The sequence below is a fragment of the Chelonoidis abingdonii genome, chromosome 7 (genome assembly GCF_003597395.2).
Source record: "Chelonoidis abingdonii isolate Lonesome George chromosome 7, CheloAbing_2.0, whole genome shotgun sequence".
NCBI classification, from domain to species: Eukaryota; Metazoa; Chordata; order Testudines; family Testudinidae; genus Chelonoidis; species Chelonoidis abingdonii.
Genome location: NC_133775.1, coordinates 80035736 through 80056088, shown reverse-complemented (window position 1 = coordinate 80056088; position 20353 = coordinate 80035736). Strand labels below are relative to the sequence as shown.

The 20353-nt window shown below is 41.8% G+C and overlaps 1 protein-coding gene across 1 annotated transcript in view; it reads left to right on the top strand.

Moving 5' to 3' along the window:
- Window positions 1-20353, top strand: part of DOCK2 (dedicator of cytokinesis 2) — a 538858-nt gene that overhangs the window by 511745 nt on the left and 6760 nt on the right. Inside the window, exons 45-49 of the mRNA XM_032803688.2 lie at window positions 3913-4089; window positions 5602-5685; window positions 9879-10016; window positions 14104-14231; window positions 17796-17970. Of these exons, the coding sequence (XP_032659579.1) occupies window positions 3913-4089; window positions 5602-5685; window positions 9879-10016; window positions 14104-14231; window positions 17796-17970 (702 nt within the window). The remainder of the gene's footprint in view (window positions 1-3912; window positions 4090-5601; window positions 5686-9878; window positions 10017-14103; window positions 14232-17795; window positions 17971-20353) is intronic.

Here is a 20353-nt window from a genome sequence, read left to right as displayed (position 1 = left end):
ACCATTTATAGAGGACTTTTTTTTTGGCATGTCATTTATTTTTGAGAATAAAAATAAGATCATTAGTTTCTGTTTCTTGTTCTTCTGCATAAACTGCAGTATTAACATACCTCCCAGTATTTCATGTGGCTAGAGCAGGACACAGCACCACTCAGGTTTGGCCTGTCTGCCCCTCCGTAGATGGAGTGGAGAAACTGATAGGCCAGACTTGAGTGGCACTGTGACCCCGTGCTCTAGGTTGCAATGCCACTCAGTTTGGGGACCTTCTCAAATGGAGGGCCTGGGGCAAACAAATGGCTCCTTCCCCTGGGCAGACTTGAATGTGGGAAATTTTCACTTCAATGGGCACAGGCGGTTCTGGGGCTGAACATGGGACAGTGCCATGAAAATTAGGACTGTTGGGAGATCTGATGTTAGGAGTTCAAACCTGTATCTAATTAATTTTTCCCTAAAATTATTTCTATTCAGAGCTTTTACAAAAAGGCAAATACATTATATTTTGTCCCATATTACCTGACTCTAATCTCCATTTTCCTCCTGTTCCAGACCCACATTGCTCAGGTCCTGTCTGCTACCTATTCTCCTCTTTAATGCTCCCGTAGTCTGCTCCACACCAGTCCATCTTTTTTTTAACAATCCCTCCTGTCCCCAGCACAGCCTCCCTTTCTTCCTCATATCCTTTATCAAAACTCCCTTGTTAGCTTTCCGTCAGTATCATCTATTCAGGTGCCACATGGTCTTGAACCCCATCATTGTTTAACAACCTAAACAGCACTGAACAAAACCAAAGAAATGGTCTGAGTTCTGTGAACACTGATGCTTTCCCCAAGAGCAGTGTTACTTTTCTCTTTCTTTTCTATGGTCTCTTCTCCTTCCCCTTCCTCTTGTCATCCCCCATTACATCATTTGTCTACTGGAGACTTGAAGCTCCTTGGGGCAGGGACCTTCTCTTTTATCTGTCTGAAGTGTCACATATGCCATTATACATGCAACACCACTCTCTTGAAATTTTAAGGCTTAAATCAACATTAAGTTAACTAAGGGCTTGTCTACATGGTACAGCAATGAGCACTAGAAGGGTGTGAATTCTAAAGCACACTGCTGTCTTGCATATTAATTAGCCCTTGTAAACCCTTCTGGTGTGAGCTAAAAATTACCTAATGTGCATTACCTTAGTACTGATGAGAAATTTAGCATTTATCTAACAATCTGATCTCACTGAGACAGTACTACACTAATGCACACTGGGGAGCTTTTAGTCCACACCAACGTGGATTACACAGCCCTGCTAGCATGCCAAAATATTTAGTACACTTAAGAATTTACATCCCTCTAGTGTGCTTAGCTACACCATGTAGACAAACCCTAAGAAGCAACTATTTAATTTGCAACTGTTACATTACATCTAAATCACCAGCAGGAGAATATTGTGGGGGCTGGACAGAGACCCAAGAGGTTCCTAAACTGGGATTTGTCTTAAGCATTAACCCTTTGTCGCCCATATACTTAAGGTTAAATAGCTATTTATACTGCTAGTGTTACTTTCTATATAACCAACAAGTGGCTAAAGGAACAAAACATATCTTGGTGGAGTTTTACTGCCATGATAACAGATAACCCCATCTACATTCTGATCTTACATTGGAGCATAGTGCTATACCAGATTTAGAAGGGGAACATGGTACTGTGTGATCACCTATTTCCCTCCTTTCTTCTCAGGCAACATGACTATGAGTCAGGGGCGGCTCTAGGCATTTCGCTGCCCCAAGCACGGCAGGCAGGCTGCGTTCGGCGGCTTGCCTGCGGGAGGTCCGCTGGTCCTGCAGCTTCGGTGGACCTCCTGCAGCCGTCCACCGAAGCCATGGGACAGCGGACCTCCCGCAGGCAAGCCGCCAAAGGCACCCTGCCTGCCACCCCCGCGGCGCCAGCAGAGCGCCCCCTGCGGCTTTTCACCCCAAGCACGCGCTTGGCGTGCTGGGGCCTGGAGCCGCCCCTGCTATGAGTGCATCTCTGCACCTCCTGTCCCACTTTGAGCATTGGCACAATGTCTATCTTTTTATGATGGTAACCAGTTCTCCCACACACCCTGCAACAAGAGAGAGGACAGACATGCTGCTGGCTATAAATAAGATATAGAAAAAAATCAGCTTTTCTCTTACTCTTCCCTGTTTTGACAGAACCCAATTCACTGCCACATGAATGCAGACAATGATCTTGTTATGAGAGACCTGATGCTGTTACATTAGTTCTAGGACAGACTTCAAACCTTTTATGTTTTTTATCTAAGAAATGAAAATGACCAAGGAGTGGGGAAGTGTCAACAGATGTTAGAGAAATTCATCATGTATGATACAATAAGATGTTTGTGTTACTCCCTTGAATATTTCATTCCTCAGTGCTGGAAGCCTGCATTTCAAAAAAAACATGTCCTGCTAGAGCGAGAAATCACTAACGAGTTCTACTTTTTTTTCCCCCTTTTCTTATATTTTCTTTTCCCTTGTTCTTCATTACAAAGGACAACTGCATGAAAGCAACATCTTGGTTTCCTAGGAGTTCATTTGCTCCTGCTGCTATTCTTCACCTGAAGTCATACTCTTTTGTTTCTGACATTTCATTTGGTTACTTTGCTATTGATTATAATTTCAGAGGCATATACAAGGGGATTATGAATTTAGAGGTGGAATATGCAACAGTAGTGGAAGTATTCTTTAAAAACCCTAATCCTGTTTTTTATTCAGATGTCCTGAGGAGAGGATTGCATAAAAATACACAAAAGATATAGAAGAAAGTTTGCTTTTTCAGTTATTTTTTCTCTGCTGTAATGGATCAGTTCTTCACTCCCCTTCACCTCTCCTCTACATACACATACATATTATTAAAAGTGTTCACTTTGAAAAATATTTGCACTTCCTCAGTGCTCTCAGAACAAGAATAGAAAGCACAGGAGATATTACACAATGGATCTATATCTGTACAGCATTCTTGAAAGCTGGCTGAAAAGCACACCTGAGCCCTGTGTGGTGTCATCTAATCCAGTTGGATACTAGTTTAGCAGGAAGCCTGGGAAGTTTTAGGAGTCACATGAGTGGTTACAATTTTTGTTTTGTTTTTTACATTTCATTAGACAAAGATGATGCCTCTGCCCTAGGGATGGATTAATTTATTGTATCTACCTGGTATGAAAGTCCCAGTGTACGATTCCGGAAAATCCAGTCCTGTAGAGGACAACCTACTCTTTTCCAGACTTTCTACCCAGATTTACCAAGTTACTGAGACTCCATGCTCCTGGTTATTTTCATGACTGGGCAGAGTATTTCTCAGGCAAGATGGGTACTTAAATTGGAAGGCACACCCTGAAGCTTTCATGATAGGTATTAAAAATGCACCATCAATGTGGTCAAGCTTTCCTCTCCTTTGCTTCAAGATTAGAGCTTTTCCTTACATTAATCAGGGTTGTTGGACTGTTCATATGGATTGACCTCAGATTCTGCTCAAACCTCTAAGGTTCCAGAATACTCATGGTGACTTAGTGCTAAGTTATTTTCTCATGATCTAGTGGAAAATTATACATTATGCTCATGAATAGCAGCAATCATGAATAGCAAATGCAGTTGGTGAGCAATCCACAAACCAACATTCATTTATTCTTCAACAAAGGTACCATGCAACAAACAAGTAAAAATCAAACTCTTTTTGTGAACAAGTAGTGAACAGAAACTAGGGTTTAATTTGTTGAATGAATCATTGCCCATGATTAGTTTTCCAGAGGCATATACGAATATTCACCAAAAAGAGGGGGTGGAAGTTTTCACTGAGCAGATGATTTTCTCTGGGCTTGCTACTGTATCCATGAAAACCAAGAAAAAATTAAATCAAATAGACACATTAAACATTCCTCCTCTTATTTCATAGGCAACCATTAGTCCGCTGGAGAATGCCATTGAGACAATGTCCATGACAAATGAGAAAATTTTGATGATGATTAACCAGTACCAGAGTGATGAAAATCTTCCCATTAACCCTCTCTCCATGCTTCTGAATGGAATTGTTGATCCAGCCGTCATGGGAGGCTTTGCTAAATATGAAAAGGTAATGATTTTAATAGCTTTAAGACCATCCTCACAGATTTTTCTGTTCTCAGTAATGATGATAGCTCTGTTTCTGCTTGTTTAGTGATTGTCAAAAACTGCGGTGGGAGATAGTAGGATGGGGACGAAGAAAGGCTGAACCTCATTAATTTGAAGATCCTCAGAATCTGGTCGTGTCTGACTTAGTCTCCTTTAAAAGTTGACTTAACATGGATGTAGGACTGACGCTCAAAATTATTTGCAGGCATGAGGGTTTCCGTGTAAGTGTGATATAGGAGGATATGATTACACATGTTCTAATGAAATAGCCTTCCATGCCTCAACTGGTTTGGTCTGGGGTAAATCATCGCAAGTTCTTCTTCTAGCAGTCTAGCAGACTCAGAGTCAGCAAATCTCTTACCTTGTTAACTGCATTTTCCAGTAACTGCAGCCTTCACAAAGCAGTTTTTGTTGTAAAGAAATGTATTCTGTTAGAACAACAGGGTACATGGAGATGCAGCTCCTTAAGGAACTCAGTTATTAAAGACCATAATTCCAAGACAGCCTCATAACAAAAATTTTAGAAGGGATATTAAATCTCATCCTTCAAGGCTTAAGATAAGCTCTATTACAGATAACAAGGAGACTTAATTATCACGTATCTGTGGCGCTCTTGCACCTTCATGTGAACATCTAGTGCTGGCTTCTATCAGGCCATCTAGTCCAGTATCCGGTCTCTATCTTCATATATTCCTGAACAATGCAAATCTCTTTGTCCAAACCTATAAATGTCCTGGAAAGTCTCTAAATCATTTAAAAAAGGCATTCATCTGCATTATATTCACCAAACCTGCAGTGAGGCAATCTGTCATAACACGGCTGCACGTTTACTTACTACCTTTACTTTGGGCTGAGAAAGAGGTTCCTGGGATACATGAAGGGGGTGGAAGTAGCTCCCTTTGAACAGTCCAAAAGGGATTTTACAGCTAAATGACTGGCTGGGTGTCCATCAAAGGGAGCTATTCCCCCCACCCCCAATGTATCACAGGTGCCGTGAGTAATGGCTAAACTTATGAATTGCATTGGTATTGGTCTGTGTCCTATAGCGGCAGGTCGAAAAATGTAACTGTTATCCAACTGATCATCCAGGAGGTACCATTATGTTAGCTGAACAACAAAAAAAAGGTACCATTCATTGATGGATAAATTATGGCACTCCAAATACTTGGTATCCCTAACTGAAGTAAGTGTTAGTTAAAAAACTTGAAAACAAGAGGTTGGCTTCTCAAGATTGTGGTCCTGAGCTCAAATGTGTTAAATGAACACTGAAAATATTTAAACAAATAAAAATTCCCTTTGATCTTCAATTGGTTTACTAACAAAGCATCACCACAAGCAGCTGCTCTAGAGGAAAGCGGATGTCTTATCATTCAACTAGAGATAGAGTTCTATAGTGATCAGTGACTCACACTGGAGAAAACATTGATTCCTTTTTGTGTTAAGAAGGACTGAATGATTTCTATGCCCCTCGCAGGCTTTCTTCACCGATGAGTATGCCAAAGACCATCTAGAGGATCAAGAAAAGCTGAACCGACTCAAAGACCTGATTGCTTGGCAGGTAATGCCATACTGGCAACAATTTTCTGAGGTTTACTTGGCTATTTCTTTTTTCCATTTATCAGTTTTCTTTCCATTGGGAGAGTGTAATGTGACTTAAATGGTTCTGTCATTTTTATTTGTATGTTTCCCTCTCTTGCTTTTTTAAAAGGAAAAAAAAAATCAACATTATAGCTAGAAACTAACAGATTGTCTTCGTGCTACGTTACCAAAGATTTTTACAATGGGTTCCTACTAAAGTGTTCCCTTTACCCTGTGATAAATCCCCTATCCTGGGGACATATGGGATTGCAGAGAGGAGGTATGAGAGGTATTAATTTGAACCTATTCAGGCAAAAATGCTCTCTCAAACACAAAAGGAAGCTTACACCACTTGGCAAATGTTAACATATATAACTGGAAATCTGCTTTACTGACAAACTTATTGAGATTCTGGATCAAATTACACAGCCAAGATTTATCATCTTCTGAAATGGAGTGGTGCAGATAAAACTTTGTAGGGGATCTAGAGATAGCCTCCTCTTTATTTTTTAAATAACTGCCATTTGTGTGAGGTTTGATCCATTCCAGATTGAATACATTTTCTCCTGCAGAGTACTTTTTAATTTTGGGGAGGGGCGGGTTAGCAGTGTCTGGAGAAGGATGGGTGAAACACCACCAGACTCTGAGAAATCTCCTGACAACCTCCATACAGTTTGAGGGCAGAGCTTTAACAATAGGCCACAGAGATACCCCCTTCAGCATATTTCTTGAATTGTTTGCATAAAATTCACACAAAAGGAGCTACCCTTATTGCTACTGGATAAGATCTTAAACTCTAGCAGACGTCCCTGGAGACAAAACCTAAAGTGCAAGAAGACCATAGGGGGCTTCACAAGTTGATGAGAGAAGTGGAGCCTATAAATGTTAGAAAACACTTCACCTTCATTTTTAGCTTTCCTCATTCATTTTAAACATTCATTGTTTGTCATACTTTTTTTGGAGTCAAAAACTTCAAAGGAATTTTTTGTTGCTTAGGGGCCATGCCATGCCATACCCCATATCATGTACATGATTGCTGCTGTACGTCCTTATGCAACACTCAGCACCACAAACAGCATAGAGGAGTGGTAGTCAATATTTTATAAGGTTGATCTCTCTAGAGAAAAGAGAGAATATTCTGCCTGCGCCAGCTACATTCTGGCTATTTCTTTCTTATTTTTAAAGTGTGCTTTGATAAGCTACCCAACCTGCAGCTTCCCCTTGTTCTCAAAGAATAAAACACATCTACTGTAGACGATGTCACAAAAGCAACATCAGTTTTGATGAGATTCAAGGGAAAATAGCTCTCTTTATTGTCCTAAACTATTTGGTGCTACAAAGAGGAGGAAGAAAAACCCATGACTTCAGGAAATATCAGAGCTATTTTTATGATCTTGTCAAAACAGTTAATGCCGCTACAAAACTGTATCTGGGACACAGAGTAACTGTGGGATAGAAAAGCTTCATTTTAAATTTCTCTGCCAATCTATAACCACCGCTATTTGTGAACACCTCCCCTCCCTGCTCTGAAATGTAAACAATATGAATGAAAGAGAAATATATTATATTTGCTATTAAGAGAATAGGCATAAAATCATTACATTAGGTTCATGTGCAATATAAAAATATGCTAGTGATTCTTAAATGTCTCAAACCCTACCACTGGGTTCCTTTTCTTCCCCTAATGTGGATGGCTGGGAAATATTATTCATTAGACAGGAATCCTCTCACCAGTAATGTGTGACTCTAGATTTCTTTTGATATGTCCTGTATATCCCTCTTTCTACTATAGAGCCTGCCATATATTTCCCATCACTGTATTATCAAAACAGCTCACATGTGTTCATGAAATGTGATTCATAATACCCCTGTGAGGAAGGGAAGCATTATCTCCATTGGACAGATAAGGAGGCAGCAAGCCTTGACTATCAGTTCCTGTCTTTAACCACAAATGAAGCTTCCAAATAAGCTTCTTTCACTGCATCTTGTTGAATTTTAATTGCTCTGGCTTTTGGGCTTGCCATAACTGATGGTCACCAAATTTCACAGATTTGTCTCCTGGATACCCCACACTCTTATCTGCACAGCATTCTTCTCCCTTATTGACAGTCTAAAACACTTAATGGATGACCCAGATTGCACTACAAAATTGCAGCTTTTGTGGTTTGTCTTGAATGTAATACAATGTTCTTAGGCCCCAGAACTATAATTCAGACACTTCCCTGTTAGCCCCCCAGGAGAGGATCAGCAGATTGTCCATAAGCAAGGTACTTCTAAGAGGCAGGCTGAAAATGAACTTTCATAAAATATGAGATCAGTAAGGATATTTTTATATATGTGAATGCTATTTACAGGGACATAACACAATACATGAAACCTGAAAATATAAGTGGATAATGCAAAAAACAATGCATTACTTAGAACTACCTTTAAGGTTTTTGCTGCATTACCAAAAGATTATTTTCAACAGGATAATTAAAAGTAGAGTGAATAAATCTCACAAATAGCCTTCTTAAAGAACTCAGGAGCAAGTAGGTGCCCTCACAGTCGAGGAGAAGAGCGGGCTAGTTTCACTGCATGGCTATACTTGTTTACTATTGTTTATACATAGGGCCCTACCAAATCCATGGTCCATTTCGGTCAATTTCACGGTAATGGGATTTTTTAAATAATAAATTTCATGATTTCAGCTATTTAAATCTGAAATTTCATGGTGTTGTAAATGTAGGCGTTCTGGCCCAAAAAGGAGTTGTGAGGAGATCACGAGGTTATTGTAGGGCGGGTTGCAGTACTGCTACCTTTACTTGTACACTGCTCTTGGCACTGGCACTGCCTTCAGAGCTGAGCAGCTGGAAAACGGCAACTGCTGGCCAGGAACCCAGCTCTGAAGGCAGAACCGCGCTCAGCAGCAGCACAGAAGTAAGGACGACATGGTATTGCCACCCTTACTTCTGCACTGGTGCTGTCGGGGTGCTTCTTTCAGAACTGGGCACCTGGCCAAGAGCTGCTACTCTCTAGCCACCCAGCTCTGAAGGCAGCGCAGAAGTAAGGGAGCAATACTGCAATCCCCTTAAAATAACGCTTTGATCTCTCCTGCAACTCCCTTTTGAGTCAGGATCCCTAATTCTCCCCCATGAAATCTGTATGGTATAGGGTAAAAGCACAGAAAAGACCAGCTTTCATGGTCCATGATGCATTTTTCATGGTCTTGAATTTGGTAAGGCCCTATTTATACAGTACCCAAAAGTGTGCCAGGCACTTTACAAACCAACTAGAGATGAGAGATACAGTCCCTACCCTGGAGATCATATAGTCTGTTATAAGAGTGTAACAAAGGAAGTGGGGAGGCAGAGGAGAAGGATCACAGTAATAATATGATGTTTGCTTCATTCTGAGCACATTTAGATAGTATATTTATGTATTTATTTTCTGGTAAAGTAACTTGCTATGTGTTGCAACACAGAATTTAAGGGATTTCATGTGGGATTTAAATGAAGAGAGGATGTTGTCATGGTGAACTGGGATGGAGAGGCCCCTTGTTAACCTGTTTATCTCTGAGAGAATGGCTGCCTGCACCTCTCTTCTAACTAAACAGATAGACTTAAGATCCCCTGGCTTAAATCACTGGCAGTCCCAAAGACACAGAATGATGGGTTTCCAAGAAAAGTTAGGATTTGGAAACTAGGAGTGTGACAGCCATTTGGGTCAAATGGATCGATCTTTCTGCCTACACTCAGTCATCAAGAAATGGCAAGTGCCTTTGTTAGCAGATGGATTACTATTTGAGATAACCAAATCTCCCTTTGACAAGTCATGTGAGTGCACAGAATTGAACTCTCAATGCTGCTTCTGTGAGCAGAACCAGGGATTTTCTCAGATTCTTTAACAGAGTGTATCCAAATTTCAGAATATGGAAAGAAAAAAAACAACCCTCTGTCACCATGAAGTAGCCCACTAAGGCAGCCTGCTCCAACAGTTTACCCAGCAAGCTGGCTTTTCAGAAGCCCTCTCCAATTGCAGCAAGCTGCCTATCTGCTTCTCCCAGTTCCTGGGGCTGACAAATCTATTAGAAGTCTCAGTAGTGGTTTTGCAGTTGACTTGGCAGATTCTATAAATGGTGGGAGAGGGCTTGGCAGATCCAGTTTAATATTCTTGCTTTTTATTTTATCCAAGATACCTTTCCTTGGGGCTGGAATTAAGATTCATGAAAAAAGGGTTTCTGATAACCTTCGTCCTTTCCATGACCGTATGGAGGAGTGTTTCAAGCACTTAAAGATCAAAGTAGAAAAACAATATGGAGTCAGAGAATTGGTAAGGCTCTCTATTTATTTCTCTCCTCTCTGCTTCACTTTCCCTTTATTTAGTGTACGCCCTGTACTTTTCCTGCAATCAAAAGTGCCTACTGCATATTTGTTACTTAGGGTAGTCTTGTGATGTGGAGGCACCATGACCTGAATCTTACAGTCAGAACTCAAATTAATATGCAAATTAGATACAATTAACTCAGGCCTAAACAGAGACTGGGAATGGTTGGGTCATTACACTAATTGAATCTATTTCCCTATGTTAAGTTCTCCTCACACCTTCTATGGGTCATCTTAATTATCACTTCAAAAGTTTTTTTTTTTCCTCCTGCTGATGATAGCTCATATCAATTGATTAGACTCTTCCTGTTGGTATGCATACTTCCACCTTTTCATGTTCTCTGTATGTATAAATATCTCCTGTCTGTGTGTTCCATTCTATGCATCCGAAGAAGTGAGCTGTAGCTGAAATAAATTTGTTAGTCTCTAAGGAGTCACAAGTACTCCTGTTCTTTTTACAGTCAGAGTAGTTTATTAGTTCCCTGATGCACCAAACATTCCCCATTCTGAGATTTGGAATCCTTCCCTATCTCTTTTAAACTTGCATTTCTTTTTCACATTATAAAGAAACAAGCCCTCTGACAACATGCCATGACACATTTTTTTCTCTTGCGAATATTTTTTAGTAGCTCTGATCCACACTTGTCCATAGATAGCTCCCTGCCCTTGTCTGATTCCAACCATGTGATTCTGCTTCTATTCCCAGGTAACTCTGGGAGCAAAACAAGTCTAAATATCTGAACATTAGTTCAGTTGTTTGTTGGTGTTATAAATTAGAGTCCTGTTGTTTAGGGATGGAAATTGTGCTGCTCCTGCTATATATTCATTTTTTACATGTTGATTCAATTGTTATACTGGAAAAAAACTTCTCCCCTACAGCCTGGGCATCATCCTATGGTATATTCCTGAATAATGCCAATTCCAGCCATTTATGTCAATATCTTTCTTATAATTCAGTCAACTGGAGGCAGACTCACAATGTGGAAAGAGATGTAACCCAATGTCCACAATCTAACTAAATGTTGAGACCTTCAACAGCTTTTTGGATCAATTTTTGTAAAAGTAAAGAGCAACTTTATATGATTTTTATTTGGCAAGAGCAAGAATATAACATACTGCTTTTGTGACTAACACCTTCTCCTTCTCCGCACTAAGATTACCTTTCCAAGCCTTCCATAGTTTGACAGAATCCCTGTGGCCAACAACAGGGATCAGCAATGTTTAGCATGCGGCCCGGTTTGTTTACCTGCCGCATCCGCAGGTTCAGCCAATCGTGGCTCCCACTGGTTGCGGTTCGCCGCTCCAGGCCAATGGGGGTGGCAGGAAGCAGCAGCCAGCGCATCCCTTGGCCCGCGTCCCTTCCCGCAGCCCTCATTGGCCTGGAGCAGCAAACCATGGCCAGTGGGAGCCACGAGCAGGCAAACTTGCGGACGCGACAGGTAAACAAACCAAACCAGCCTGCCAGGGTGCTTACCCTGGCCGCCTGCCAAAGGTTGCCGATCCCTGGCTTACACAGTATACAGTTATGACAGTTTTTGGGATGCCCAGCAAGGAGAGTCAATTGTTTCCCTTGCCTCCAGTGAGAGAGAGAGATGCTTGTGCTTAACTGGGTGTCCACTCCCTGGCCCCTCCAGTCTGTTAGCCACCTTAACAATCTCCTGTGGGCTATGCCAGCTTTACTTTGCCTTGCAGGTTAACAATAGGTGCACCCCTGTCCCTCAGCCCCTTTGAAACATCTCTCTGTTATGTTCAGCACTTATTCACTGAATACCAGTGATACCAGGTATGTGGTCTTCAAGAGAACAATATACACACCAACTTGAACATATCACCCCAGGGCTAGCTCCTTAGATAATACCACATCACTGAGATATGTTTAGTGAAAACAATCTTAAGTTCAATATCAAGATTTAAGAGATAGTGAGTAATGATAATGGAGACAGAAAGGTTACATAGAAAACAAAATCACAACAGGCTTTCTAGATACTAAACTTTCAGTCTAAGTTCAGGTCAACCAAAATGTCCTTTTGCAGCATTTCCAACAAAGGCTGGTTAGGATCCCATTTTCATGAATGTAAATGCACTGCCCATTTATTTCCTAGGTGCAGGATAAAGGGATGTCTTTTTGCCTTCCTCTTAAATTCCCCAGAGATAAGACAACCCCGTCATTCATTCTCCTTGTCTTTGTTGACTTTGTATGTAAACAGAGCTTCCATTTTGTGGGCTTACAATGCTTAATTTACAAGTGAACCGAGATAGTTGAAATACATAGTTTATCAATCCTGCCTTGATCCAGACTTTGGGAAACATATTTTCATTATACATATGTTAAATAACTCTTTAGATGCAAATCTCCCCTTTACTCATTCTGGGCTGCCTTCCTGAGCTGAGGTTCAACATGTTTCAAAACAATGTAATGTGCTGTTACAAAATACAGTTCAATTCAAAGATATGCGATGCAGCAAAGCACATTATTTTATCCCTGCTCAAGAAGTTTCTCATAAATGAATAAAGTTGGCGGATAGCAGTATTTCATCGACTTTATCACATACAGAAGAGCCAGTTAGTTTGAAATGGAGTGTCATTGCAGTTTTATCATCCCTGATTCTCTTTCAGGCTGCTGGTGCGAGCTTTTTCTATTTAAAAGGTGGCTGCACCCATTGTATGTTCTCACAGCACTCTGAGAGCTCACAGGATGCGAGGCAATTCTCACTGCACATAAACTGTGAAAAGTGTTTGAAAATGAACTTTGGAACTATAAATGGATTTTCTGATCCTCTTGCTAGAGGAAACTGTCTTAGTGAAAAGCGACAGCATCAGAAACCAACAGTTGGGGAGTCTAGCATATGAGATTATACACCAGTTTCCAAACATATTGAACATTATCTGAACAACCAGAAGAACTTTATTATGTAATTAGCCAACATGGTGCGTCCTCGGATTTATTATTGTGTTATTAAAGGAGGATGGAAAGTAGTTCACAATGGAAATGTGTTGGGAAATGCTTCTCAACCTGTGACATTACAATGAACTAAAATGGGGAATGTTCACACTCACAAAACTCACTTGAGGCAATATTTCAGCTGAGAAAGAGGAGGGCATATCTGAACACACAGTTTAATTGTGGATCCTTGGATCCAGCCTCAAGAAAGGGAGCAGACTCTGCTGTTTAGACCTATGTTGGGAATTGGCCAAGAAACATGGACCTTGCTGCTACCTACCAGCATGAGGAACCAGAAAGGAGGAAGTCAAAGTCACAGCCATGGAAATAATCCCCACATGAGCTGAGAGCTTGCTGCAGCCCGAGTACAAAAAGAATGATGAGTGGCCAATAGCCAGTTCAATCGCCCCATTGCATTGACCAATCTTGGCTAATAAGAGAGACTTGGAGTCACGTCCCCCTTCTCATCTCAGGCCCTGTCATTTGCATGATTTAAAGGAATGGAAATGGATGGAGCACCCCGTCTGACCACAGCAAATCAAGGTGACCAGGTCTGATCTCACATGGCAAGCCTGTCATGCTGCACTTGTTTTCAACCTGCAGGTTACAAGGAGGAGAGGAATCTGAGCCAGTCAACATGAAAACATCAAGGGGGAAGAAAGAGAAGCTTAAATGTAGAGAGGAGGCAGCATCTAGGCTTGGGACAAGAGAAATAGTTTGGAGTGAGGATTGGCCAGAGCTATTTTATAAAACAATACACGTGCTTCCCTGCATCATGTTTGAGACTAGCCAGTGCCAAAAACGTATGCGCGCGCGTGTGTGTGTGTGTGTGTGAGAGCGAGAGAGAGAGAGGAATATAAAACAAACTGTCTCAATTCTCCTTACCACTTATTCTCACTCTACCACTTAGTTTGAGAGTTCTGAGACTGGGATCATACCCAGGGAAAGTAAACAAAATCAAGGTAATGAGGTTACACTTCTTAGTTACTGAATTGTTTCCGCCAAAACCACTCCTAGAACATTTGTGCCATCCTCATAAAGTATGCATCACAAAAACTGTTCATGGTATATTTTTCTCTTTTCTGTCTCATAGCCAGATTTTGATGACAAGAAAGTAGGTCGGCCGAGGTCAATGCTGAGATCTTATCGCCAGATGTCAGTTATTTCACTGGCTTCCATGAATTCAGACTGTAGCACCCCAGTCAAAATGGCCTCAGAAAGGTAGGTTGTTAATAGGATGATAGCAAATGTGAAAAATCGGGACAGGAGGTGGGGGTAATAGGAGCCTATATAAGAAAAAGACCCCAAAATCAGGACTGTCCCTATAAAATCGGGACATGTGGTCACCCTAGTCATTAATATCACACTAAATACTTCCACCACCACATCTTGTTTTTATCCAGTTACATATGATCAAACATAAGACCGCAGCAAAACCATTCAAGGAGTCAGATCAATAGCAACTACTTTATATATATCAGCATCGTCTTTGAATTGAAGCCAGGGCTGCTCCAGATGTGACCTGTACTATTTCACATGATGTGCCAGGGAAAAAACACAATATACTCTAGAACAGAGATGGGCAAACCTGGGAGGCTAACCCTCAGCCCCTCCCCTGCTGTCCCCCCCCGCCCCACAGCCAGGCAGGCAGCGTGCTGGGCAGCACAGCGGCAGCGTGGCTGGCTCCAGCCGGGTGGCATGGTAAGGAGGCTGTGACTGGGGAGGGTTGAATGAGGGGCGGGGGGTTCTGGGGGACAGTCAGGGGACGGGGAGCAGGGGGCAGTTGGATGGGGTAGAGATTCTTTGGGGGGGCAGTCAGGGAATGGGGTAGGGAGTTGGATAAACATGGGAGTCCCGAGGGGCCTGTCAGGGGGCAGGGGTGTGGCTAGGGATCAGGAGATGGTGAACAGGGAGAGGGGTAGGCATGGGGTGCCAGGGGGCCTGTCAGGGGGCGGGGGTGTGGATAGAGGTCAGGGCAGTCAGGGGACAGGGAGCAGGGAGGTTGGATAGGGGGTGAGGACCTGGCGGGTGGTTAGAGGACAAGGAACAGGCGGAGTTGGATGGGTCAGTGGTTCTGAGGGGGGCAGTTGGGAGCAGGCAGTGGGAGGGGCGGATAGGGGGTGGGGGCCAGGCTGTTTGGGGAGGCAGAGCCTTCCGTACCCAGCCCTCCATACAGTTTTGCAACCTCAATGTGGCCCTCGGGCCAAAAAGTTTGCCCATCCCTGCTCTAGAAAAGCCATCTGAGATGAAGATGGGAGAGAGAATTTTAAATACACTTACATGATTTTTGAATATCATTACACAACTATTTAACAGTTGAGAGTGTTATTTTATTTGTAAATTCTGCTTGAAAAATAATGTTTGTAAGCTTGAGTTACATTTTTGTTTGTAGCCCCTCCCCTGAGGTGTGGCTCAAGCCTCCTCCATTTACTTCTCCCCTCTTCTCACATGGGTTGGGTACGGGTTCTTTTTCTGGTGCCTAGTGTCTCCTCACAGGTTCTGGCTCTTGAGAAAATCAATACAACTAGCTGGCAAAGAATGTGTAGCCCATTACACAAGGGGTAATAAAGTACATAAACAGAAACCCCAGCAAAAGAGTGACACCTCGAAAATAATGGCATTACAAAGGGTGACTTCACTGGGATAGGGAAATAGGATCTGGGGAAGGAAAGACATTAATAAATAAACCAGTCTCCCCCTTCACAACACTAATAACTCATCCCAGCCACCAGCTCCATCCCTGGCATCTTCTCATGTATATGGCACCCTGAGTTTGAGTCCTAAAACAGAGTTTTGCATGACTGTAATTGTTAGCCAACATAAACGAAGGGTCCTCTTACTATGTCTTCATTCCTGGGTGGGGCAGAGTTCTCTTCTGGCTTTTATCAGGCTTACTGGCTCCCTGGTGTGAAATACCATGGGGGTCTTGGCTGGCTCTCAATAGCCAGTGCCAGACTGGATCTCTCTCTTTGCTGGATGCTGGTCACTGCAGTGCTGGAATTTCCTGATCCATACTGCTAGATCTCACAGCAGTGCAAAAAGAACCCCTTTTGTGGGGAGTGGGAATTTAGCAAGGTACTCCCTGTCTCTGATCTGTCTGGGTCAGCTTCTAAAACCAAAACAGAAACTGAACTGTGTCCCTGAGTCCCTTAGCTGGGGGTTCTGCGATCCAGCCAGTGGATTGCTTGTCCAGATTACCCTTTGCAGAAGCTTCCCTACTGGCCTCAACAGGAGTTTCTAGTTCCTCTTTTCCCAATCCGTGACTCCATACGTGCTGGAAAATGGTGTCAGGGGGCTCTGGTGGCTATTATAAGTTGTCCCTTTGGGCGGGACCCAGCCCCAACTGACAAATTTGGGGGTGCTCTAAAAGCAGCTGTTTGGACAGCAGAGTTGCTCCAGTCCAAGGTGGAACTTCAAAGTGCTCTCTACACGACTATTTCTAGAGTGCTAGCATGAACCTCAATAGCCCAAGTCTACCAACCCAGGCTGAGACACTTGAGTCCACACACTTTGTAGCCAGACTCTTGGAGGCAAAGTGTAGAGCTCCAGAAGCAGCCCATCTCCAAGTTGGAGGTACACCGTGGGAAGGGAAGTTTTTAAAATGGTCAGTTAGGAGATGAGGCTTCTTTAGTAACATCTCTCAACTTACTAGAATAACTCTTACCCCATCACACTCCCTTAAATGTAGTTCTTGTCTAGTTTCTCTTTTAGATTTTGAGTTGTGCCTAAGATGAGAGCTTTTCCATATACAAACTTGCGGCCAGTTTCAGACCTCTTTGTATATTATTCTAACCTTTGGGCTTTGAATAGGTTATTGGTTATACATGATCACTATTATTACATTGTTTTTTAAAAACAAAACTAAGCGACTGAACAAAAAACCACCACCACCTGGAGAACATTGTCAGAATTCAAAAATGCATCTGTTTAAAAGACACCTTTACTTCTTGCATGCTCAAGTCCCAATTTAGAGTTTAACCCTAAAAGACTTAATTAAAAATAATCATAATAAAATAAAGTAATAATACCTGTTAGCAATTGTGTGCCAGCCAATTCAATAGCACTTTACCTCGCTTTCTCTGTTTGCAAACACTGATACAGAAGTCACACATTAATCTGAGGAAGGTACATTTTTGTACCAGAGTTCAAGAGGGAAAGTTTAAGTCCACCTTTTATTTCACATGCTGTTTCTCTCAATGAAATGTGGCCAATATTTCAACTGTAAACATGTCTTGGCTGTGCCACCGCATTCACCCTCCTAAAGATTGTAGGGGAGTTCGACTCATCACCATGTACCTGGTTACTCTGCAATAGACTGAAGAAATTAATCCCAGAAGCCAGAGGGGATGTGTTTACATTCTGAGGCATGAGAAGGGATGGCAATACTCCTGTCCTAAAGTGCCCAGCCACCAGAGCAACACATTTTGCTTTCGGCACCCATGTAAAATACACAATGTGATGTTAGCTCTGTCCCTATATAATTTAGGTGCCCTAGAGCTAATTCTGCAACAAAAAAATATGAAGTGTTCATTTTAGATTAATATTTAACAACCTCTCGGGCATTAAGGCATTTTGATGTCTCCTGTGAGGCACATGTTTGTAGACAGTTTTCAGCTAGAACACAGTGCTGGGCTCTTCATTTGCCAGTGATCTGCAGTATGGTTCAGAAAGTCAGCACAAAGGATGACTCTGACTGCACTGTGTGTCTCAGGAAACCACCTGAGATCTTCAGTGGCCTTTATAATATAATGGAGCATGTTTTGTTTCTATTTCTATTTTCTACAGCTTTGAACTGGAAGTAGCACCACGAAAACCAACCAAATCAGAGTCAGAAGAAAATGTCCTGCAGATAAGCACTCAACCTGAGGTTAAGTTGAGAAGATCCAAGAAGAGAACAAAAAGAAGCAGCGTGGTATTTGCAGATGAAAAAACAGCACCCGAGCTTTCCGATATGAAATGTGTACGTTACATGCCTAGAATGCATTCTCATAATCCCCACGTCATGGATGCCATTTTCATTTTCAGCAGATGTCTTTAAGACACTGTGTGCCTCCTGGAAGTTAAAATAAACAATGCATTTTATTAAAGGCCACTCACAGCCAGTGTTGTGAAATACTCATCAGTTTGCCAGAAAAGAAAACCTGCAAGAGATTGAGGGCCAGATCCTCAGCTAGTGTAAATTAGTGTCTCTCTACTGACTTCACACCAGCTAAGTAGCTGGCCCTGAAGTTCCAGACGTTTTATGCCTGGCCAGCTAAAGATCACATGCTTGGTGCAAGGGTTAAACTAGCATTCCTGGGGAGAAGCGAGTGGTTGTACTGGCCCTGGTGGTACCCCCATTCCAGTGGGGATTATGTCAGAAGTGATGAACCCTGCACATTTTGGACCTTATGACAGAACATGCAGTTGCTGGGAAATGGCAAGTTTGCAAACTGTTCCTTAAATGGTGCCAAATTTGAGCATATAGGCATTGGCTTCACTCTTGTCCTATATATCACCCGAGTGCCTCTGTCAGACTAATGGATCATCAGAATGACTTATATGACTTACACTGTGCAGTTTTTATAAGATTATCTTCAGGAGTCAAATGTTTTTGAGTGTAAAAAGAGATGAAATTTAAAAGCAAAAAACTCTCAAAGATTTAGCTAGAGAAGCCCTGTCTAAATTCAAGTGCTAGGCAATCACTGAGCTGAATAAGGAGGTCAAGAGTATATGTCATTTGATCAAAAATCTTTTGGAAGAATCATTAAAGACAAGCAGAATTATTTTCCGATATGGATAAAGCTGTTTAAGATTCCTTTCAGAGACATAGGCCTAATTCATTGCTGCTGTCACGAATCTGACTAATGGAGCCCCACTAGGGATGAATTTGGTTTTTTACGCGTGCACTTAAAAATGACAAACACCTAAGTTTTAAAATCAATTAATTAAAAATTGTTTCCTCCTTTATTCATTTGCTGGAAGCCAAGTTCTGTGTTTTGGCACAGTGATAATACCACTAGCAGCACACACTCTGCATTCCAGACGAGGATGTGCCACACTATTAAGGTGTAAAATGAGCATTTTGCCCTCAGCTTCATTAACTGGAGAGCCATAAGTGATAGAGATAACCACAAATAGTCACCCACCTGACCATAAGCCACACCTTGAATCTTATCACATATAGCATTATAGGCCTTCCTGATGGCTGAATTTGGCTCTCTCGCCTATACAGTCCTGGTGGGCAGAGATACAGAAGTCAGGATATGACCTACCCTTGCAGAAAGAGGCCTGGTCTAGACTGCACAGTTAGGTCCATGTAAGGCAGCTTATGTTGACCTAATTATGTCAGAGTACACACTACTGCTTTGTCCCACTGACGTAAGTGCCGTACTACACTGACATAGCGCTTATGTCGCTGTTGGCTGTCTTACCAATTTCTGGAGAACTTGAAGAAAATCAGGTATAAGCAAAATCTGTACAAAAAGATGACAGCATGCACATTTTTATTTTTACAGGAAGTATTAGAAACTCAATAGCTTAGTGCCAAAAACAAAAGTTGGCGGCACTGCTTCTTGCACCAAAGTTAACAATCCCTGGTAATGCTTCCTCCAAAACTTGGCTAAGTAGGAAATGTTTCCTAGTAGGAGCAACAAGGGAGCACTTTAGAACAGCAGCAGCTGTTAAAAATAGGACAAAAATAGTCTGGTTTTGTTTAATGGGTAATAGCAACAGTATTTGCAGCAGAAACAGAGAACCTTTGTAATTGTAGTCTTGGTAGATGCAAAGCTTTTCAGTGCACCATCAGTTTTGGTAATATAAACAGACAGTGTTTATTTGGTGGGCAGAAGAAAATTGCCTTTTTTCTATTTTCTTCGAGGCCTGGTCTGGGTGGGGGAAGCATTTCCATTTTAGACCTAACATTTTAATGCTCTTTCACTTCAGAATTATGATCTTGAGAAGAGAGATCTTTATAGCAGGACAGCAAGTATTAAAAATAAAAAAATATATATCTACAGCTCCAGTGCCTTCCCCTCAATAAACTACAAACCGTAAAGAAGTGGTCACTGCTCATCAGTGATGGAATAATTCATCCAGTGGAAAAAGTCTCTTCTTTTTGTGTGAAAAAGTGGACCTTTTGTAAAATGAATATGTTTTTGACTCAAGTTATAAAAGTAGCATTCTCCCCTAGCACCTAAACTGATGGCATTAGCACTGGAGGGAAAATAGTTCTTCACAGTCTCATTTTACTTTCAGATCCATAGTCTGGGTAGATGACAATATTATTCCATATATGGTAGGAACACTGTCATACAATTCTAGATAGCCTACAAAGTATTGTATTATCAGTTCTAGGGGTTTAA